A 20,143-nucleotide genomic window follows, 5' to 3' on the forward strand; every position below is an offset into this window, starting at 1 on the left:
TACCCAATCAACGGCCAGAATGGGGGAAAAAAATGCGCCTAGTGTGGGCATGAGGCGGGGACGCCTTGGAGACTGCGCCTGAATATGTCCAATCAGATGAGGACTAACCAGAGAGACTGACAACCCTCCCGTCCAATCGGCGGTTCATTTCTGCATTGCATCGCAACGCCCCTCCCGCCATGCCTATCGGATAATAAAACTAGCCAATGGGATCTTGGAAGATCCGGAAGCCTGCCCACCTGACTGCTGCCTTAGAAGGTGAGAGCGGGCAGATCTGGGGGTCTCTGGGCTCCCGCTCCGAGGCGGCCCAGGCTTTGGGGAGGGGCTTCTGGGTGCAGCCCCAGGATTCAGGCTAGACTGCGGGGAGAGCCTTCCTGGAGGGGGCGAGGCGGGGGCGGCCTGAGTCTGGACCGCAGCAAGGCTTTCAGGGTTGGGGGAGGGGCGCGAGCATCCTTGGGACCCAGATCAGTTTCCCTTTGGGGCGGGACTTCCTGTGCGCGTTCCCCAGCTCGTGAGGCTGGGCTGCAGGAGGGGCTTCCCTGGTGGGGAAGCAGCCAGGGGTCCCCTAGCCCGGGTAAGCCTCTCCCTCTGTAGATCCTACAGAAGGCGGTCGAAGGTCAGGATGGCGTACTCCAGCTTCTTCCGCCGTTTGAACTCCTCCCTGAGCCAGGGTAAGCACTTGTGGGGAAGTGGGGGGTGCTGAGACCCCCGGGGCTCCCTCTGCACCCAGTTCTGCAGCTGCTCCCAGCAGGGGAGACAGGCTCTGCCTGGAGGATCTCCTGGCGCCACCCTCCCTCCTTCGTTTCCTGCCATTCTCTATTGCCCTGGAAATAAAATGCCTCCTAGGTGCTATCACCCTTCCCCCGAGAAAGTCTGTATGTTTTTTATTTACTCATCTGTGTTCGGGTCACATCTCCCAATAGAATTTAAGTGTCATGAGGCCAGGGACTGTTCCAGTTTTAGTTTTGTATCTCCGCAGCCCTGAATCCTTGATGAACCAATGATGAACGAATGGGAACCTACCCACAGGCACACTGGGAGTGGCAGAGCTAAGATCTTGTCTCTGAATCCAATTATCTATGCACCAGCGTTTGTGCAAAAGTATAGTTTGGGAAGATGCACTTAGCTTTTATATGTATTATGAGACAGAGGCAGGGTGGGAAAGGGAATAAGCTTTTATGGAGTACCTACTATGTGCCAGGCACTGTGCTAAGCTATAAGGATTCAGGAAGAGAGGGGCAGCTAGGTGGCGCAGTGGATAGAGCACCAGCCCTGGATTCAGGAAGACCTGAGTTTAAATCTAGCTTCAGACACATAACACTTTCTAGCTGTGTGACCCTGGGCAAGTCACTTAACCCCATTGCCTAGCCAAAAAAAAAAAAAAATTCAGGAAGAGGTAAAAGACAATCCCTGCCCCCAAGGAACTTAAAATCCAATGGGGGGGGACGCAACATGTAAACAAACAGATAGAAAGCAAGCTATATTACAGGGTAAATAGGAAATAATTAAAGAGAGCAGCTGCTGGAATTAGGAGTTAGGGAGGGCTTCCTGAGATGGGGAGGTTTTAGTTGGGACTTAAAGGAAGCCAGGGTGGTCAGTAGTCAGAGTAGAGGAAGGAAAGATTTCGAGGCGTGGGAGACAGCCAGAGAGAATGCCCAGAGCCAAGAAATGGAGCATCTTGTTCATGGAACAGCCAGTGTCACGGGATCTTGGTAGGGAGTAAGGCATAAGAAGACTGGAGGGGCAGGAGGTGGCAGGTTATGAATGGCAAACAGAAGGTCTTTGTATTTGATCTAGAGGCAGTAGGCGGCCACTAGAGTTTATTGAGTTGGGGGAGAGGGAAGTGACATGGCTGGGTCTTTGCTTTAGGAAAAGCACTTTGGTGGGTGAATGAGGATGAACTGGAGTGGGGAGAGACCTGAGGCAGGCTGACCTCCCAGAAATAGTCCAGATGTGAGGTGATGAGGGCCTGGACTGAAGTGGGGGTGGTGTCAGAGGAGAGAAGGGGGCCTAAGGTGAAATCAACAGGTCTTGGCAATGGCTTTAGTGTCAGGTGAGAGTCAGGAGCCCAGGAGGACTCCTGGGTTGGGAGGCTGGGGTATTGGGAGGAGGGAGGTGCCCTTACAGTAATAGGGGAGGTGGAAGGTGGGGAGGGTTTAGGGGGAAAGATAACGAGCTCTGTTTTGGATATATTGAGTTTAAGGTGTATACTGGACATCTCCTCGAAGATGTCTGAAAGTCATTTGGAGATGGAAGATTGCAGGTCAGCAAAGAAATTGGGGCCAGATAAGTAGGTTTGAGAATTATCAGCAGAGAGATGGTCATTAAATCTGTGGGAGCCGATGAGCTCACCAACTGAAATAATATAGAGGGAGAAGAGAAGAGTGCCCAGGACAGAGCCCTGAAGGACACCAAGTTAGAGGGCATCATCCGGAGGAGGATCCTGAAAAGAAAACAGAAGGAGAGGTCAGAGAGGCAGGAGAACAGGGGTGAGGGAGTGGTCTTGAAAACCTAGAGCAGAGATGATCAGAGTACCAAGGAGGAGACAGTGATGAACAGTGTCAAAGGCTGCAGAGAGGTTCAAGGAGAATGAGGATTGAGAAAAGGCCATTGGATTTGGCAGCTGAGAGATCGCTGATCACTTTGGAGAGAGCATCTCTGTGGGGTACTCAGCTTGAAAGCCAGGTTGTAAGGGGCTGAGAGGAGAGAAAGCGGAGGCACATGTTGTAGACACCTTTTTGAGGAGTTTAGTCACAAAGGGCAGAAGAGATATAGAGTGATAGAAGAGATGGAGGGATCAAGTGAGTTTTTCAGGGTGGGGAAGATGTGGGCACATTTGTGGGCAGGAGGGAAGGAGCCAGGAGACAGGGAGAGATTGAAAATAAGTGAAAGAATGGGATGATAGAGGGGGAAATCTGCTGGAGGAGATGGGATGGAATAGGATCACTTGAAGAGGTAGAGGGTCAGCCTTAGTAAGGCCACCTCGTCATGTGAGCAGGGGTGATGAAGGAGAAAGGGACCAAAGGCACCTGAGTGATGGGAGATGAGAAAGAGGGGAGAAGAGGGAGCTCACGGCAAATGGCCTCCATTTTTTCTGTAAAACATGAGATGAAGTTCTCTGCTTAAATGATCTGGCAGAGGGAGCCTTGGGAGGTTTGGAAGAGCCTCTGAAGAGTAGGAACTTGAGTTGATTAGGGAGGTAGTGTGGGATTGCCTGGCAGCAGTGAGAGCCCAGTTGAGGAAACAAAGGTTAAGGGACTTGCCTGAGGTCACACAACTAGTAAGAGTCTGAAACTGGGTTTGACCTCAGGTCTTCCTGACTCTATCCTTTGCACCACCAGCTGCCTATAAGAGTTGCCGGAGGAATCATGGAGGACAGGCACTCAAGTTGGGCGTTGGGTATTTTTTTAAGCTCTTATTATGGCATTGTGCTGGGGACAGAAGTACTAAGAAGGAAATAATCCCTGCTTTCAGCAATGGGTAGGATCTCCTCCAGTCTTCCAATCAGGAAAATGGGGGGTAATCCCCCAGGTGGGATGGGAGGAGTTGAGAAAGGAATGTATTCTTAGTTTAGAGAAGAATTCACAAAAGCCAGAAGCCAGAGGAAGACGAGTAGCCCAGGAGGACAGAAAGCTGAGAGTGTGGCATGGGGGAAGCATTCCAGGAGGCTAGAAACATCTGTGAGGCCTTAAATGCCGAGCTGAATAGCTAAGAATTTACCGGTCTAACGTGGTCTTGAGCAGAGCTATGTTTTAGCCGAAAGATTCTGATCCCATTAAAGTGGCTTGGACGGGGCGGGGAGCCCAGGACGTCTTGTCTTTCTCTTTCCCTCATTTTACAGATGAGGAAACTGAGGAGAGGTGGCTTATTCAAGATCACAGGAGTAGTAAATGGTAGGATTTGAACCCTGATCCTCTGACCCAAGATTCTAAGACTAAGCATGGCACAGTAGGAAGAGGGCTGGGTGTAAATCCTGGCTTTGTCACTTGCTACCTGTGAGACCTAGGGCAATCCACCTCCGAGCCTCAGTGTCCCCATTTGTAAAATACAGGTATTGCGTATGAATGCATGGGCTTGTTACAGTTTGTTTTTTAAAAGCAAATGCATCATTTAACACAGTAACAAGATTGTCCCATCTGTGTTCTGTTAAGAACTTTTTTCCTCAGTATTTTTAAAATTTGCATTGTAAATCTTTTTCCCCTCCCCCACCCTCAACCACTTCCCACTTACCTGTCCCCTCTTAGTCCCCAGTGGACACCCTCCTCCTTCATAACCAGTCAGCTTAACCAAAGCTATATTGGCCAGATGTTCAGCACCCACCCAGTGCCCTGAAGGAAGAGGGTGACATTCAGGGCCTTCATTTCTGTCATCATGGTCGCCGTGTCCGTTATTTCCCCAGTTCTGCTCTTCTGCATGTCATTCCGCATTCATTCACACCCACCATATGTAGCGGAAGGCCATAATTCCATCTGCAGGCCTCTCTTCTTGTTCCCGTACTGGGATGCCTGTTTGCTGATTAAGCCCATAATAGAAAATGAAGTAAGAGGGTTGGGCTCCACGGCTCATCCCCGAGGTGCCTTTGCTGCTGACTGATGTACCCAGGTGGGAAGTTCGTTCTGAGTCTCCTTAGCAAGGCCGCACTCTGGTGGTGGAGAAGCATGTACCACAGCACTCCGCCATGCAGGCCCGCGGTGCCATCCGGAGGGGGAAGGGAAACACCACCGGTTACCGTTCTCCCCTCTGGGAGCAGGATTGGCAGCTGCTTTAGAGCCATGGGGGAGAGGTGGAGTAGGAGCTTGGGAGCAGGGCCTGAAGTCATTTGAGGAAGTGGGCCCAGCGTCCTGGGGCTCTGTCTCTGCTCATGTCTCCTTCTCCTTCCTCTCCACATCAGCTCTCTGCCTGGTCCCCAAGATGCCACAGAACCAGCACTGCCCCATGGCCACGCTCAACCAGATGCATCGCCGCGGCCGCCCCAAATGGCCCCCAGCCAGCCCCGGCCCCACGAACGGCTGTCCCCAGCTCAAGGCCGTGGTGCTGAAGACGATGATCCGGAAGCCCAAGAAGCCCAACTCCGCCAACCGCAAGTGTTGCCGCGTGCGCCTGAGCACGGGTCGGGAGGCCATCTGCTTCATCCCCGGCGAGGGCCACAGCCTGCAGGAGCACCACGTGGTCATGGTGCAGGGAGGCCGCACCCAGGACCTGCCAGGCATCAAGCTCAAGGTCGTGCGGGGCAAGTACGACTGTGGCCACGTGCAGAAGAAGAAGTGACAGGAGTGCTCAGGGGTGGCTGGGACGGATGGACAGATGTGGCGGGAGCCCAGGCGGCAAATAGGCAAATAATACCGTCATGGTGACCCTTTACTTGTGTCTAGCTTCTTCCAGTTCCCAAAGCTCTCCCCTCACAACTGGCCTATGAGATAGGTTGGCCAGGTGTTACCCCCATTTTACAGCTAAGGAACACTGAGCCCCAAAGAGAGACACTTGTCTGACATGCAGTCAGTCCGAGGTGGGTTTTTCAGGCTGGGTGGGGGGGGGGGCCTCTAATCGGCCCTCCCAGGACCCCTGTGACGTTGGGGGAGTGAAGGGCCCAGCTGAGAGAGCCCCACCTCTTACCGGGGAAATAAGATTCAGTCGGATGGAGCTAGACCCTGGAAGGTGTCAAAGAAGCCAGGCAGCCTGTGCCCCCACAAGCCTGAGTGTGTCTGGTCTGGGCTCCAGGGCCTGCCTGAGCGTGGAAGAAAAGGGCCTTGGGGTGGAAGAGCTGGAGTTGGCCAAGGAGGGCTTGACCCTGGCCTTGGAAGAATGGGCCGGCTTTGGAGAAGGGGAGAAGAGAAGGTGTCCCCAGTGGGTGTGAACCAGAGGAAGGGGGTCAGCCAAGAGACTAGCCCGCAGGCTGGGGAGGCCCCCGAGAGGGGAGAGGGGTGCTGTGGGTTGACCCCAAAGGGTGTGGGATCAGCCAGTGGAAGGGCTGAAAGGCAAGCCCCTGCCTACCCTCCCTACCAGGGTATCTCCAACAGAACTCCACCAACCTAGCCCAGGAAATTTTCACACATTGTGCCACCCCACGGAGCAGCTGCTGGCTGAGGCCGGTATCTCAGGCCAGGCTCTCTGCTCAGCTGTGCTTTTGTTTGGGGTGGGACAGTCACACAGGAAGAGCAGGCTTGGAAAGATTGCACTCAGTGGGACATCTCATTCATTACCTTATCTTTCCCCTTAAATTCACCCCTTTTCCCAACTTCCTTATTCCTACTGGCATCACCATCCTTGTAGACAGCTTCCTACACTTTGAATCCTCCGGTTGCCAAATCTTGTTTCTCCAAAACATTTCTGCAGCCCTTCCCTTCTTGGTCACCCAGGCCCTGCCCTGTTCAGGCCTTTGTCCCTGAGCTGTCTCCCTCAGATCTTGCTCAGCTGGCTGCCAGGGGGCTCTTCCTAAGCCCATGTCACTCCCACCTCAGTCAGTTCCAGTGGCTTCCGGTCAGCACCTGGTTCAAATATAAAATCCCATTTGGCTATTAAAAGTTTTCAGGAACCGGGCCCAGTGTGCCCTTCCCGTGGTCTCCAGGGTTTTTCTCACACGTACAAAAAGTCAGCTTAGCTCTGCAGGCATGGATAGGGAATGGAGGGACAAAGCCATCCCAAAAACAACTGGGTGAGAAAAAAGACCGAGAGGAGAGGGAAAACTGGCTGTGGAATTGAGGTTAGTGCTGATTCACTTCCAGTGCTAGGGATACAGAGAGAGGCGAAAGATGGTGCCCCTGCCCTTGGGGAGCTTACGGTCTAACAGGAAAGACAACACGCAAACCACTATATACAAAGCAAGTGTTATATAGGATAAATAGGAAATAATTAACGGGGAAGGTGCTGGGCTTAAGAGGGGTTGGGGGAAGGTGTCCTAGAGGAAGTAGAATTTTAGCTGGGACTTAAAGGAAGCTGGGGAGGTCAGTAGGCAGAGGGGAGGAGGGAGAGCATTCCAGGCTTGTGGGGCAGCTGGAGAGAACGCCCAGAGCTGAGATGGAGGGTCTTATTCCTGGAACAGCCCAGAGGCCAGGGTCACTAGATCAAAGCATATATATAGGGGAGTGCGGGTAAGAAGGCTGGAAAGGTAGGAGGGGGCTGGGTTATAAAGGGCTTTCAATGTCAAACAAAGGATCTTGTATTTGATCCTGGAGGTGATAGGGAGCCCTTGAAGTTTATTGAGGGGGGTGGGAGTGCAGGTGGGCGATGTGGTTGGACCTGGGCTTTGGGAAAATCACATTAGTGGCTGAATGGAGGATGGGTTGGAGTGGGGAGAGGCTTGAGGCAGGCAGATCCCCCGGGCAGGAGTTGGTGAGGGCCTGTACCAGATGGTAGCAGTGTCCCAGGAGAGAAGGGGGTATGGGATATTGGGGGATGAGAGACGGCGAGGGGTCCAGGAAGACTCCTGGGTTGTGAGCCTGAGGGCCCGGGACGATGCTGCTGCCCTCTACAGTGTTTGGGGGCAAAGACAATGCATGGGTTCCATTTTGGACAGGTTTTGTTTACGACATCCACTCCAGTTGGAGATGCCTGAAAGGCAGTTGGGAAATGCAAGATTGGAGGTCAGTCTGGGCCAGAAAAGGTAGACGTTGAGAGCCCCCAGCATAGAGACGGTCATTAAAACCATGAGATAAACAAGTGAGGTAGTATAGAAAGGGGAGGAGAGGGCTGGGAAAGAGCCCCGAGGGAAAACTAGGGTTAGAGGGTGTGATCCCGCAGAGGAGACAGAGAAGGCCACTTTTGTTTGTGTCTTGTGGCCACTGAAACATGACTCCTGAAAAGCCGGTCTGTTCCCTGACTATTCTGGCCTATTAGGATACTGGTTGTATTGTGTCTCTCTTCCGTTCAAAAGCATATTAAAACCGAAATCCACCTGCTTGTCTGGCTATGTGGATCATCAGTCCAGTGACTGTGCCTATTTATTAAAAAGGGAAGGCTTGGGTAGGTGGGTGGGTGGAGGCAGAGAAAGTGATGCAGAAGAGAAAGAACGTGAATGAAACAAACGGGAGAGGAGGGGACAGAGGCAAACAGGGCACTTTTGTGATTGCAGCCATCCAGTTGAATGGATGTGTTAGAAAGCCCAAGGGAAATTGTTTCCTATACATGTAATTCCTTCTGTTCTTTGCATAGCGAGGTAGGGATGTGTTTAATTGGCTGTTTTACCATTTATTTACTAGTCTGGCGTGACCCACCCGGTTAGTTTTCTCCGGGACCCCCCCTTATCCCTGGTTAATTTTCTGATTGTCCTGAGAAGCAGTGGCAGGTGTGACTGACCATTGGAAGTGCCCCTTCCTTCCCGCTTCAGAAATGTGGGCCTCTGGTGATTTTCCTCTGGTGGGAAGGAGGGAACATCTGGAGGGGTGAGTGTTCCCTTTCCCTTGGGTCCTGGACCCCTCCTCCCTCAGAGTTTCCTGTCTTGCTCTGGGCTGGATATTTAAGTGAGCAAATCAATGAAGGGGTCTTGAAATAGATCTTGATGCTGACGTGGGTGACGTGGACACCATAGTGCCCGGCCCAGAACAGGGTCTTTGCCGGCATCTTCAAAAAAGACAAAGTGGACGCCCTTTGGGAAGTTGGTGAAGATGTGGGAGACCTGTAGAGGGGTGAATAGAAGACAGACAGATGGTGCCTTGGGCTCTTGCCTCCCCCAGGCTTCATGGTTTCCCCCCTAGACTTCCCCCTGCCTCCCCCACTTTGAAGGCCCACCTGGATGTAGGGATTGTTATTCCAGCTGGGGACGGATCAGCTCAGCATCTAATCTGGCCAGCACAGTGCTTCCATTAGTGGCCACCAGTTTGACAGGAAGCTGGTACAGGCAGCCTCACGCTCCCCATCGCAGGGAATGGGAAATCCCCTCAGGGCTGTCTTCAATCAGCATCGCCCCCCCCCCCCACCTTGAGCCTATCTCCCTGCCCAGAGACCCACCAGTCACCAATAGGATAGGGATCTCTGCCTGGGGATTATCCAGCAGCTATGGCCAGGGCCCCTGGGGGGAGGTCCACAACCTGCTGCTTCCAGCACCACCTGGGGAGGGAGCTCCTCCAATGGCTGTTGTCCCCCAGTGGGGTCATTGAAGGGGGTTGGGACTCAGGACACTAGCCCGATGGAAGACACAAAGCAAGTCTGGCCTTCATCCCGGACACAGATCTGCAGTTCTCTTCCGCTTTCCAGCCGTCTCCATTTTCCAGTTTCCACCAAGGAGGCACATGTGTGTGTTGGGGGGGAAGGGGGTGCAAAGGTCAAGAGGACAAAACCTCCCCCAATTCCCCATCCAGGGGCCTCTCCCCTAGACCTCCCTCCTGGACAAGCTCACCCTCCCCACAGGGATTGTGGAGCCGGTTCCGGCCCAGTGGCTCCAGGATGCCCAGGTGGGCCCAGGAACAGGGCTTGGCCAAGTGGCTTCAAGCACCCTCAGCCTGGACCTAGAGAAGACACCATATGCTGGCCCTCCACTGGCCCCCCCCCCCCCGCTGGGGCACACAGCCCAACATCATCTCACCAGTATCATTGGGGGCACGTGGATCGGGATGTACAACAATTCCAGAAGCGGGGCCCTCGGGTCAAGAGCTGGCCCCATCTCCGGCCCCAGCCCAGGCCTAGAGCCTGACAAACCTGGGGCTCCCAGGCCAGTTCCCAGTGGGAGACCAGCTGACCCTCCTGACCCCCCTCAGAGATGGCCCCCTGCCGTCCGCCAGCTGGGGCATCCCCTAGCCAGGTGGATCTTGCTCCAGGCAGAGATGACTCCCGTCCCGTGCTGAGGCATCTGCCTCCCCACCCTGGGGAAATCCTGTTGCAATCCCCAGGCTCTGGCTCCTCTGTGCAGTCAGATGGATGCTGGTGGGTGGAGGGGCGGGCATCCCCTCCCCCTACCTCTCCTTGGTCCTCATTCTTATCACTGTGTTCCCATTGCTCAGACAGCCTTATTGCAGCTCCACTCTTGTGACCAATGCTCCTGGACCAGCCCTGGTGACATGCCGGTCCAGAGTCTAGTACTGGCAATGGTGTTGGGCTGGCCCTCGAGGAAGATGTCCAGGACACGGAAGCTGGGGCTGGGCAGAGGGCTGTCAACCACCCAGTCTCTCCACTTCTAATAAGGCAGCCCCAAGCAAAGACCAGGCCACAAGATACAGTCCTGATACGGCTGACACAGGAAGCCTGATGCTTTTAACACCAAAACTGCTCCTCAAAATGCATACTAATCACACTGATGTTAATGCTGATAGTGACACTCAGAATGGGAATACAAGCCAACAGGCATTTAAAGATAATAATAGCTAACATTCGTATAGCACCTGTGTGCCAGGCACTGTGCTGAGCACTTGACAACTATTATTTCACTTAATCCTCACAACAACCTTGGGGGGTAGGTGCTTATTATCATTACCATTTTACAGATGAGGAGACTGAGGCAGGCAGAAAAGTGGTTTGTCCAGGGTCACGCAGCTGTTGTCTGAGGCTGGATTTAAACTCAGGTCTTCCTGACTGCAGACCTACTGTGTGTGAGGCACTGTGCTAAGTTCTGGGGATACAGAGAAGGGGAGAGCCACATTCGCTGCCCACAGAGCTTCAGCATGCAGTAGGTGCTTTGGACATGCTTCATCCAGGACTGATTTCAGCAATGCACAGATGACTCCCGGCAGCCACTGTGTCACTGGAGAGCTCTGCCTCCCCCAGGCTCCCCGAAATCACCTGCTTCTCCCTGCCAGCTGCAGAGGACCCCCCCAAGGCAGCCCTTCAGAAGGCCGCCAGTGGCTGTGGCACCCCTCCTGGACCCTCTTATGACTGAACACCTCCATTTCCCTCCACTGATTCTCACCAGGCCGGGTCTGGCGGCCTCTTCATCAGACCTGCCTTCCAAATTGTCAGACAGTGTCCCTGCAGAGGATGGAATGTTGGGTTTCGTACAGGGTCAGACCAGGGCAGAGCTCGGGGAAAATATCTGCCTTCACTTGGAAGTTGGCTTGAGACAGAGGAGTGAGGTCTGTAGAGTGCTTTACAAACCTCAGCACAGTATGCAAACGGGTGCTGTGATTATGGTTATTTTATTGTTATTATCTTTTTTTTTTTTGGCTAGAAAATGGGTTTAAGTGACTTGCCCAGCATCACTCAGCTAAGTGTCAAGTATCTGAAGCTGGATTTGAATTCAGGTCCTCCTGACTCCAGGGCCAGTGCTCTATCCACTGCACCACCTAGCTACTCTGATTATGGTTATTTTTAAATTAGCTTTGGGGGGGCAGCACAACCATATTAATATAATTCATTGAACAATAACGTTTATATCAAATACCATTGCATTATTACTCATATAGGTATGCTTATATTAATGACATGGTATGAATTACCATTGATGATTCTCCAGTCATGGTCTGCGTTGATCAACTATCAACATTTGGTAGAGTAGGTCAGTCCTCCCATCTGGTGCTGACAAAATAACTTCATTGTGGGAGGCAGTGTGAGGCAGTGGGAAGAGCCCTACCTGTGAAGTCCCAGATACGGGTTCAAATCCCACCTCCTGCCTGTGTGGCTTAAGGCAAATCATTTGCCCTTTCTGGGCTTTAGTTTCTTCCTCTATAAATGGAGGGGGTAGACTCAAAAACCCTCTGAGGTCTTTTCCAGCCCTAGGACTGTGATGCTAAGTGTGAAGTTGGGTACGCTCGGGAAGAAACTTGGTGCCAGGCACAGCGGCATGCACTTCAAGTGCCTGCTGCTGGCGGGGCTGAGGCTTGGAATTCTCATTGGATGGCTGCATTAAGTTTGACACCAATGTGCTGAGAGTCGAATCACCTAGTCAGAAAAACAGAACAAGTTAAAGCTTCCATAGTGATCTGATCAGTACCGGGATTGGTTTATGAGTGGCTGTGGCATTTCCAGCATATGGGAGAGAAAGAGAGACAGAGAGAGAGAGAGAGACAGAGAGGGAGAGAGGGAGGGAGGGAGGGAGGGAGATGTACTTTGCACACACACCGCCTTTTAAGAAACTACTTTTATTATGGAAAATGAGCACCAATTAGTACAGGTGTTACTGGTTGCTCCTGGCTAATTAAGTGATGGGGGGGGGGCAGGTCATTAAACCTACCGGAGGAAAAGGTAACAGGGTGAGAGCCCTGCTTGTCCCCTCCTTCCCACCATGGCTCACAGGACCACAGGTCCACAGCTGGGAGGGCTTTAGAGGCATTTTACAGGAGAAGGAAGATGTGACCACCAGGTCACAAAGGTAGAGGTGGTCGAGCCAGGATTCCTCCTAATTCCTGTGAATCAAGCATTCTTTCTCCTGCGTCACACTGAACACCCTTCTCCCCCCCTTCTCCAGGGCAGAGTAGAGCCTGAAGGTTCCTCGGCCCTCCTGGAGGCTCATTCCTCCCCACCTCACCCCTCCCCACAAATGCATAATGCCCAAGCAAACACCAAAAGGAGGGGGGTCTTGAGGTTACAAACTGAGAGCTGGCAGGGGCCACACAAACCCACTGGTCCACCCCCCTGATTTTATAGTTGAGGAAACTGAGGCCCAGAAAAGGGAAGTGACTAGCCTTAGCTTACACGGGTGAGCACCAGAAATGGGATTTGAACTCTGGACCTCTGACTCCAAGTTATTGGGCTTCCCTCCCTGCCCCCACAATGACCAACACTTGTATGTAAGACTGCTGATGATGATCCTGGCATTGCTGAACATCACTGCTGTAAATGCTAAGAATGCTACAAAAAATACCCCGAATTGTACAAATGATACCACAGAAATACTAGTGGGGCAAGAGAAATGTGTCTGGGGGGATTTCTTTCTGTTCTGTGCTCTTCGTCCTCCTCCGTTTCAGGTGCCGGAGGATTCTCATTGGACCGGGACCCAGGCGTCCTGCCATGGCACCCTTGGGGCCAGGACTGCTGGCAGGGCATACAGCCACTCACCCTGGCTGGTGTGGACACCCTGATAGCCAGGGAGCCCTGCCTTTGCATTGATTGCAGGCAGGGCATATGGCCTCTCACTCTGGCCCACATGGACACCCTGAGCGGCCAGGGGACCCTGCCTCGGCATGAATTGCAGGCAGGGTGGTACAGCAGGCTGGTGCCATGTTAGAATTGGGTGTGTCCAGAGACACCATAGGCTATCCTAGAAACACAACAAATATTTTAAGAATGTTATGAGGGCCACTGAAGAGCAACCTGCCAAGAGGCTAGAAAGTCAGTCTTAAGCTCAGGAAGTGAGGTTCTAGGCCTTCCTCTGACACATAGATGGATGAATGCCTGAAAAATCACCTTAGCTGTGTGACTCTGGACAAATCACCTAACTTAGTGCCCCAAGCAATTGTCCAAGAGTGCCAAGGGGCTGATTGTGTCAGGAAGCAGGAAGTTTCCACACGGGGAATTCTCCACACCCTAATGAAATCACCAGACTGGGCCAGAAGAATAGATCATGAGGAGAACAGATGTGGTATTAGACACAGCCCCCGGGTCCCCTGGGGCCTTCCAAACTTTCCTCCTGGTCACGGCGATTTTCTGATATTACAAGTATGAGTGACACAGTGATTGATGGAGGGGTGAGGGGGGGAAGAGGGAGGGTGGAGTCAACAACACCACATCTGGCTAATCCTTCTGGGATGAATGGGGATAATGGGGGCAGGGGGATCTTCCTTTCTCTCTTTGGGGCCAGACCATAATTCACAAAGGCTGCTTGTATGTGCCTAGCTAACACTCTTTTCAGCACCTGTGGCTGGGTGGGTCTAACACACACACTGACATTGAAATTGACCCACTGACCTGCTCCTGCTTGTGGGTGTTGGGAGGGAAGTGTGGGTAGCTGGGACACCTGGATTTTCTTCCCTGGCTCCAGGTTTCTTCTGGCTTCTGGGAAGGAAGGGGGGTGGTGAGGTGGAGCTCTCCCTAAGGCAATTTGGCTAAAGGAAGCTACCCCCTCACCCACCCCCAGCAGCCTCGGTCCCTCCTAAGCACCCTCCCCTGCTGTCTAGGTTCACCAGGGCCCCCTCCCTCCCTTGGATCCACCCCCAAGGGGTGGGCGGGTGGGCGTGCCCCTTTCCCCCAACCGGCCTGACCAGTGAGACGTGGGGGTTTAGCTGTCTGAGGAGCCCATCACCCCAGACCTGGGGTTCTTCTAGTGCTGGGATGGGCTCGTGGGTGGCTGGAAGCCTGGCAAGAGGAGAGCCCAGCTGGTACCATCAGCTGCCCCCCGAGGCCAGCAGAACCCCTGCCATAAAGAGGCCTGGGGCAGTCTGGGCCCGGACACTGCCTTTTGCCAGTGGGGTAAGTAAAAGTGGACAGGAAGGGCTGGCTGGGTTAACCTGGACCCTGAGCCAGCCATCGGCCACATTCCAGCACCTCTGGGCTTTCCTGGCTGGCTCCCTTTCCTTCTTCTGCCCAAACATCTACCTTCCTCTACCAGGAGGGAAAAGAGGTCCAAAAAGACTGAATGGTTCTAGGAGGGAGGAGCCTGAGGTGGGAGAGGGGGCCCAGGAGGGCTCAGGGAAGGGTATTGGGAAGGGGAGGCTTGAGATGGGAGAGGGAGCTGGGGAAGGATGCTGGGAGTGAGCCTGAGATGAGAGGGGAGACCTGGGGAAGGATGCTGGGAGGGAGGAGCCTGAGGTGGGAGAAGGGGCCCAGGAGGGCTCAGGGAAGGATGCTGGGAAGGGGAGGCTTGAGATGAGAGGGGGACCTGGGGAAGGAAGCTGGAAGGGGGCAGCCTGAGATTGAAGAGGGACCCAGGAGGGCTCAGGGAAGGGTGCAGGGAAGGGGAGGCTTGAGATGAGAGGGGGACCTGGGAAAGGATGCTGGGAGCAGGGAGCCTGAAATGAGAGAAGGGGCCCAGTAGGGCTCAGGAAAAGAGTGTGAGGAAGGGGGAGCTCAAGATGGAGAGAGGAGCTTGGGAAGGATGTTGGGAAGAGGGTCCTTGAAGTGTGGGAATGTAGCCGAGACTGGCAAAGAAAGGAGAGATAGCCTAGGGAAGGACCTAGGAATAGTGGGGGACATTAGTGGGTGCAAGGAAGGGTTCAAATTCAAGGGCAAAGGATGGCTGGTGGGGAGTCAGAACGGAACTGGGTGAAGATGGGGTGGCAGGGGGATAACCTGGCAATCACACTGTCCTTCCTTCTCTCCTGTGCCTAGATCAAAGACCCTGCCAAATCCCACCCAGCAACATCCCCTGGCTCCCTTCTCCCTCAGGATGATTGCTGGTCCCAGCCTTAGCTGTTACTGCCTCCTCTTTCTCTTCCTTTTGGGGGATGCAGGGGCCGAGGGCTCTCAGAAGGCTGCCCCGGAACAAATACATTTGTCCTACCCAGGTGAGTGCCCAAGGACCCAGACTCCCATCTGGTCTGAGACTGCCTGCCTGGGAGCCAGAACCCCCATGTTGTGGGCATAGTCAGTTTCCCTTCTCCCCCACTCTCCCTGTAGGTGAAGCTGGTTGCATGACGGTGACCTGGACCACGTGGGTACCAGCTGCCTCGGAGGTCCAGTTTGGGCTGCAGCTAGGAGGGGTTCTACCCCTGCGGGCCCAAGGCACCTCCAGTCTCTTTGTGGATGGGGGCTTGCTGAGGCGGAAGCTGTACATGCACCGAGTTACCCTTCGGGGGCTGCTGCCTGGTGTCCACTATGGTGAGGGAGGTTCAGGAGGCGATGGGGCCGGGGCGGGGCGGGGCAAATAGAGACTTTTAAAAGAGCTCAGAACAGATTTCCTGCAGGGGATATCTAGGGATGAGGAGGCAGGAGAGGAGAACCTGCCCTTAGAGAAAATGGGGACAAACTGAACCACCCAGCCTCCCCTCTCCCACCCGAATCGATTCGGCCGTAATTAGCATTGTGTAATGACCGTGGGGTGCTAGGTCCCCACCCTTGGCCAAGCTGGGGAGGACTGTGGGGCGAGAGGGGTCAGAGCTCTAGGACCCAATCCCCTCTCTTCTGCCCTCCTCCGGCCCTCAGTGTACCGCTGCGGCAGTGCCCAAGGCTGGAGCCGCAGGTTTCGCTTCCGGGCTCTCCAGTCTGGGCCCAACTGGAGCCCCCGCCTGGCCGTCTTTGGGGACATGGGGGCTGACAACCCGCAGGCTTTGCCCCGGCTCCGGAGGGAGACCCAGCGGGGGATGTACGATGTGGTGCTGCACGTGGGTGAGGTGTGGGTGAAGCTGGGCTGGGCTGGGATGCTGAGGGATGAGAAGGGGGCTAGGGGAGAGGCAGGCAGGATCGGGACCTGACCACTTCCCCCCACCCCCACCCCAGGAGACTTTGCTTATAACATGGACCAGGACAACGCAAGGGTGGGCGACACGTTTATGAGGATGATTGAGCCGGTGGCTGCCTCCGTCCCCTACATGACGTGCCCCGGGAACCATGAGGAGCGCTAGTGAGGAGGGGGTGGGCCCTCCTGGGGGGTGTCTGAGTGTGAATGGGCCACTGGCGGTGTGGGGCTGACCTCCATCGTCCCCACCCCAGTCTCAGCTTCCTCCCTCCTGAGGAAATGCCCGGCAGGGTGGGCTCCAGTATGGGGACAAAGCAGCACCTCGGGCCGGCTGGCGGGCTGGCGGGGTCCCCGCTGACTCTCACCACCCAGCTGACATGGAACTCCTTCCCTCTCTCCCAATCTAGCAACTTCTCCAATTACAGAGCGCGTTTCAGCATGCCCGGGGACACGGAAGGGCTTTGGTACAGGTGAGCCCCTACCAGGCCTCTGTGAGCCCGGCTACACCCGAGGGATGAGGGCCAGGGCCGGGCCTGATCGCTGATGCCCCCTGCCTCCCCCCTTTCCCCTTCCGTCTCCCCACAGCTGGGACCTGGGGCCTGCCCACATCATCTCCTTCTCCACTGAAGTCTATTTCTACCTCCACTATGGGCGCCACCTGATTCAGAAACAATTCCGCTGGCTAGAGAGGGATCTGCAGGTGAGCCGGGAAGGGCGTGCCGAGCCTTAGAAGCCTGGCAGCACACCCCTTATTGGTGTTCTTCGGGCCAGAGCATCTCTCCCCATCCTTCTCCACTGACTCCCTCCTTGCAACATTCTCAGGAGACCATAAGCCCCTTGAGGGCAGGGCCTTGTTTGTCTGTTTGTACCCCTGGTGGTGGAATCCCTGCTGGGCTCTGTCCCGACCTCACAGCTGCCCTTCCTTTCTCCCACCCAGAAAGCCAACAACAACCGGGCATTGAGACCGTGGATTATAACGATGGGGCACCGACCCATGTACTGCTCCAATGCTGACCTGGATGACTGTACACGACATGAGAGCAAAGTAGGGGAGCGAGCCAGACTCAGGCAGACTGAGAGGAGCTGGGGCAGGAGGGACTCCCTGGGTGATCTACGAAGGTTCTGCTCTAAACCCCACTAAGCCCCACTTTTCTCTGTTCTCCCAGGTCAGAAAAGGCCTCTCTGGTGGTCACTATGGCCTGGAGGATCTCTTCTACAAATATGGTAGCCATCCCCTCATTCATCCTTCCCTTCTTCAAACAGCATGCAATCGTTAAACACCCACTGTGTGCTAGGCAGCATAATCAGGATATACCAAAATAGATAAGGGGGCTATTTTGGTGTGGGAGAGCACACTAGCTGGGGGGTCCCCCTTCCGTGGTAGGTGACACCCCAGCTACCATCTCTGGGCTTGGAGATAGACCTGTTGACTCTTTCCCCCCACAGGAGTTGATCTGCAGTTGTGGGCCCATGAGCACTCCTATGAGCGCCTTTGGCCTATCTATGACTACCAGGTAAGGGGGTGGTCTTGGCCAGTCTTTCTACCCTCAGTTTTCCCTGAGTCCCCATGCTCCGCTGTCCCTGATAAGCACATCTTCCAACTGGGCCATCCTTTCCTCAGCCCAACCCCAAGCCTCCTCCTACAGTCACTCAGCAAACCGTTTCCTCCAAAGCCCTTCTATTCAAGATTTGATGCTGCTCTCCACCCCCAGGCTTGTTCTTCTGAGGGGTAAGGTGGGGTGAGCCCAGAGGGTGTGCTGGTGAGAGCCAATGGTTAAATTTTCAGTGTATTTATACCTCAGAAATTGGCAATCGCTATAATCAAGGCTTGATTTATTGTTTTACTGATTGTCTAAACTTAAGAAAGTAATGGAGAAAATGCTAATAATAATGCAGATTAAAATTTAAAATGTTTTTGGAAAGCTGATTGTTAAACATTTACCAGCACACCACTGGCTGAGCCCACTACTGGGGGTTTGGAGATCTGATTGTTCAATATTTACCAGCACACTGACCAGAATGCCACTGGCTGAGCCCATTGCTGGCAGTTTGTGTGGACACAGCTTGCTCTTGGGGTGGCCTTGTCTGTCTCTTCACCTGACCTTCCTCCCCTTTTGGCCCTTCTTCCCAGGTCTATAACGGAAGCCGAGAAAGTCCCTACACCAACCCCCGTGGACCCATCCACATCATCACTGGATCTGCTGTGAGTAGAGCCTGCAAAAAGAGCTGCCAGGGTGGCTGAGGAGGGGAGCTGCTGTCCATGGTGCCCAGGGAGGAAGGCACTGCCCCAGGATGTTCTGAACTTCCCTCTCTTCTTTGGCCAGGGCTGTGAGGAACTGCTGACCCCTTTCAACCCTTTTCCGAGGCCTTGGAGTGCCATCAGAGTGAAAGAATATGGCTTCACCCGGCTCCACATTCTTAATGGTACCCACCTCCATGTGCAGCAGGTGTCTGATGACCAGGTCAGCAGCAAGGAGGGTGGATTGTGTCTTGGCTGCCGCTGAGGCCCCATCCCCCGGGAGGTGGGAAGTCTGAGGGCCAACAGCCCCGAAAGCATGGGGTAGGCTCCCAAGCTAAGCAGCAATGGGGGTGGGGGTGGGGAGAGTGAAATCAGGACTTCTCCAGCAACTGGTTGTTTCTCTCTTTCAGGATGGGAAGATTGTGGATGATGTCTGGCTGGTTAGACCCAGGCAAGGCCGTAGGACCTACCTCTAGGAGCCCCAAAGCCCAAAGTGCAGTCCCAGGCTCAAGGGGTGGGCGAGGCCTGACCTCCATGGAGGAGGCCAGAATTCTCTTCTGCATCTGGGGACCTGGGGTCCTAAGCTCCTCCTGGGCACAGGAGGCCAGCCCTGGGGAGAGTAGGCAAGGGAGTTAAGATGTTTACAGAGAGGGACGGAGTGTCCTCATGGAGCCAATGTCGGGCTGTGGAGCTTCACTGCCCACCCTTCCCCCAAACACTGTTTTCTGCCTCATGGTCATGGATTTCAGGATCTCCAAAGGATCAGGCAGCTGGGACCTCAGCTTGTCCTGGGACTCTGGACACAGCCCTCCCCTGCTGGGGGATCATCTGTGGTTCTCACTGCCCCCAGGATGAACCTCAGACTCGGGGACCTCCAGTCTCCAGCCTCCCTCCACCATTCTGTTCACTCATCTGATTCAAGCCTCATTTCCCCAGGCTCCTTTCCATTCCAGCCTCCATTTTCCTACCTCCACGACGTACCATTCTGGATGCTGGGAATGACCTCCCCCCCAAATGCCACCGTGGAAGTTGTGGCACCCGCCTCCTCTGCCAGGGGCCCTCCCCTTCCTCTTCTGAACCCTGACAACATTGTGTACCCTTCATTTTTTGTGGGGGAAGGAAGACTTGTATTTCCTTTGTACTGGTTATTGCTGGTGAGGAAACTACCCCCAAATCAATCAGCTCTCAGGCCACCTCTCTGCAATTACCACACTCCATGAGGGCTTCTGGCCCCAGAGCCCCTCCTTCTCAGACCTACCAGATATCTGAAGCACCCCCATGTTATCAGTCGGTGCTATTGGTGAAGGCTTAGCACAGCAGAACCATGGAAGAGTCCTTGGCTAGGGGCTAACCAATGACCCCTCTGGGTCACCTTTGTCCTTCCCTCTGGGCCTCAGTTTCCCCACCTGTACGAGAAGGAATCAAGATTTCTGCAGTTTCTTCTAGCTGTGAAGCCCCCTTTCCTCCAGGAAGGCCTCTTGGCCCCAGTGCCCTTTTTCTCATTCTCATCTCCCAGCCTCCTAGAGTGACCTCCCCTCAATTTCTCCATCTGTGCAGTGAGGCCTGCTTTGAGGTTCCTTCTGGCTCTGATTAGGACCAAAGACCTGCAGCTGCTAGGAAACAGCTCTTCAGAGGTCCTCTAGTCCAGGCCCCCCATTTTACAGTTGAGGAAACTGAGGCTCAGGTGATATAGGCAGTAGGTAGGATTTGAA

At 54.2% G+C, this 20,143-nt stretch overlaps 2 protein-coding genes and 1 pseudogene across 3 annotated transcripts; 2 read left to right on the plus strand and 1 right to left on the minus strand.

Moving 5' to 3' along the window:
• The first annotated feature begins 49 nt into the window (after positions 1-49).
• MRPS12 (mitochondrial ribosomal protein S12) lies at positions 50-5,361 on the plus strand. 2 transcript variants are annotated; one of them, XM_027855275.1, is made up of 3 exons: positions 182-258; positions 595-671; positions 4,892-5,361. In XM_027855275.1, the coding sequence occupies exons 2-3, from the start codon at positions 623-625 to the stop codon at positions 5,266-5,268; spliced, it is 426 nt and encodes a 141-aa protein (XP_027711076.1). In that variant the 5' UTR covers positions 182-258; positions 595-622; the 3' UTR covers positions 5,269-5,361. The 2 variants fall into 2 exon arrangements, with proteins under 2 accessions (XP_027711074.1, XP_027711076.1); XM_027855273.1 differs by lacking the exon at positions 595-671 and having other exon boundaries at positions 50-258.
• Positions 5,362-8,319: 2,958 nt separating this feature from the next.
• LOC114038137 lies at positions 8,320-9,595 on the minus strand (annotated as a pseudogene).
• Positions 9,596-14,095: 4,500 nt separating this feature from the next.
• On the plus strand, positions 14,096-20,137 carry ACP7 (acid phosphatase 7, tartrate resistant (putative)). The gene is made up of 13 exons (XM_027855269.1): positions 14,096-14,268; positions 15,127-15,302; positions 15,415-15,615; positions 15,940-16,122; positions 16,234-16,357; positions 16,600-16,662; positions 16,778-16,892; positions 17,130-17,237; positions 17,359-17,416; positions 17,639-17,706; positions 18,324-18,395; positions 18,517-18,654; positions 18,842-20,137. The coding sequence occupies exons 2-13, from the start codon at positions 15,185-15,187 to the stop codon at positions 18,905-18,907; spliced, it is 1,314 nt and encodes a 437-aa protein (XP_027711070.1). The 5' UTR covers positions 14,096-14,268; positions 15,127-15,184; the 3' UTR covers positions 18,908-20,137.
• The last annotated feature ends 6 nt before the right edge of the window (positions 20,138-20,143 follow it).

This window comes from Vombatus ursinus, unplaced genomic scaffold (genome assembly GCF_900497805.2).
Source record: "Vombatus ursinus unplaced genomic scaffold, bare-nosed wombat genome assembly UNPS02010822.1, whole genome shotgun sequence".
Lineage (NCBI taxonomy): Eukaryota > Metazoa > Chordata > Mammalia > Diprotodontia > Vombatidae > Vombatus > Vombatus ursinus.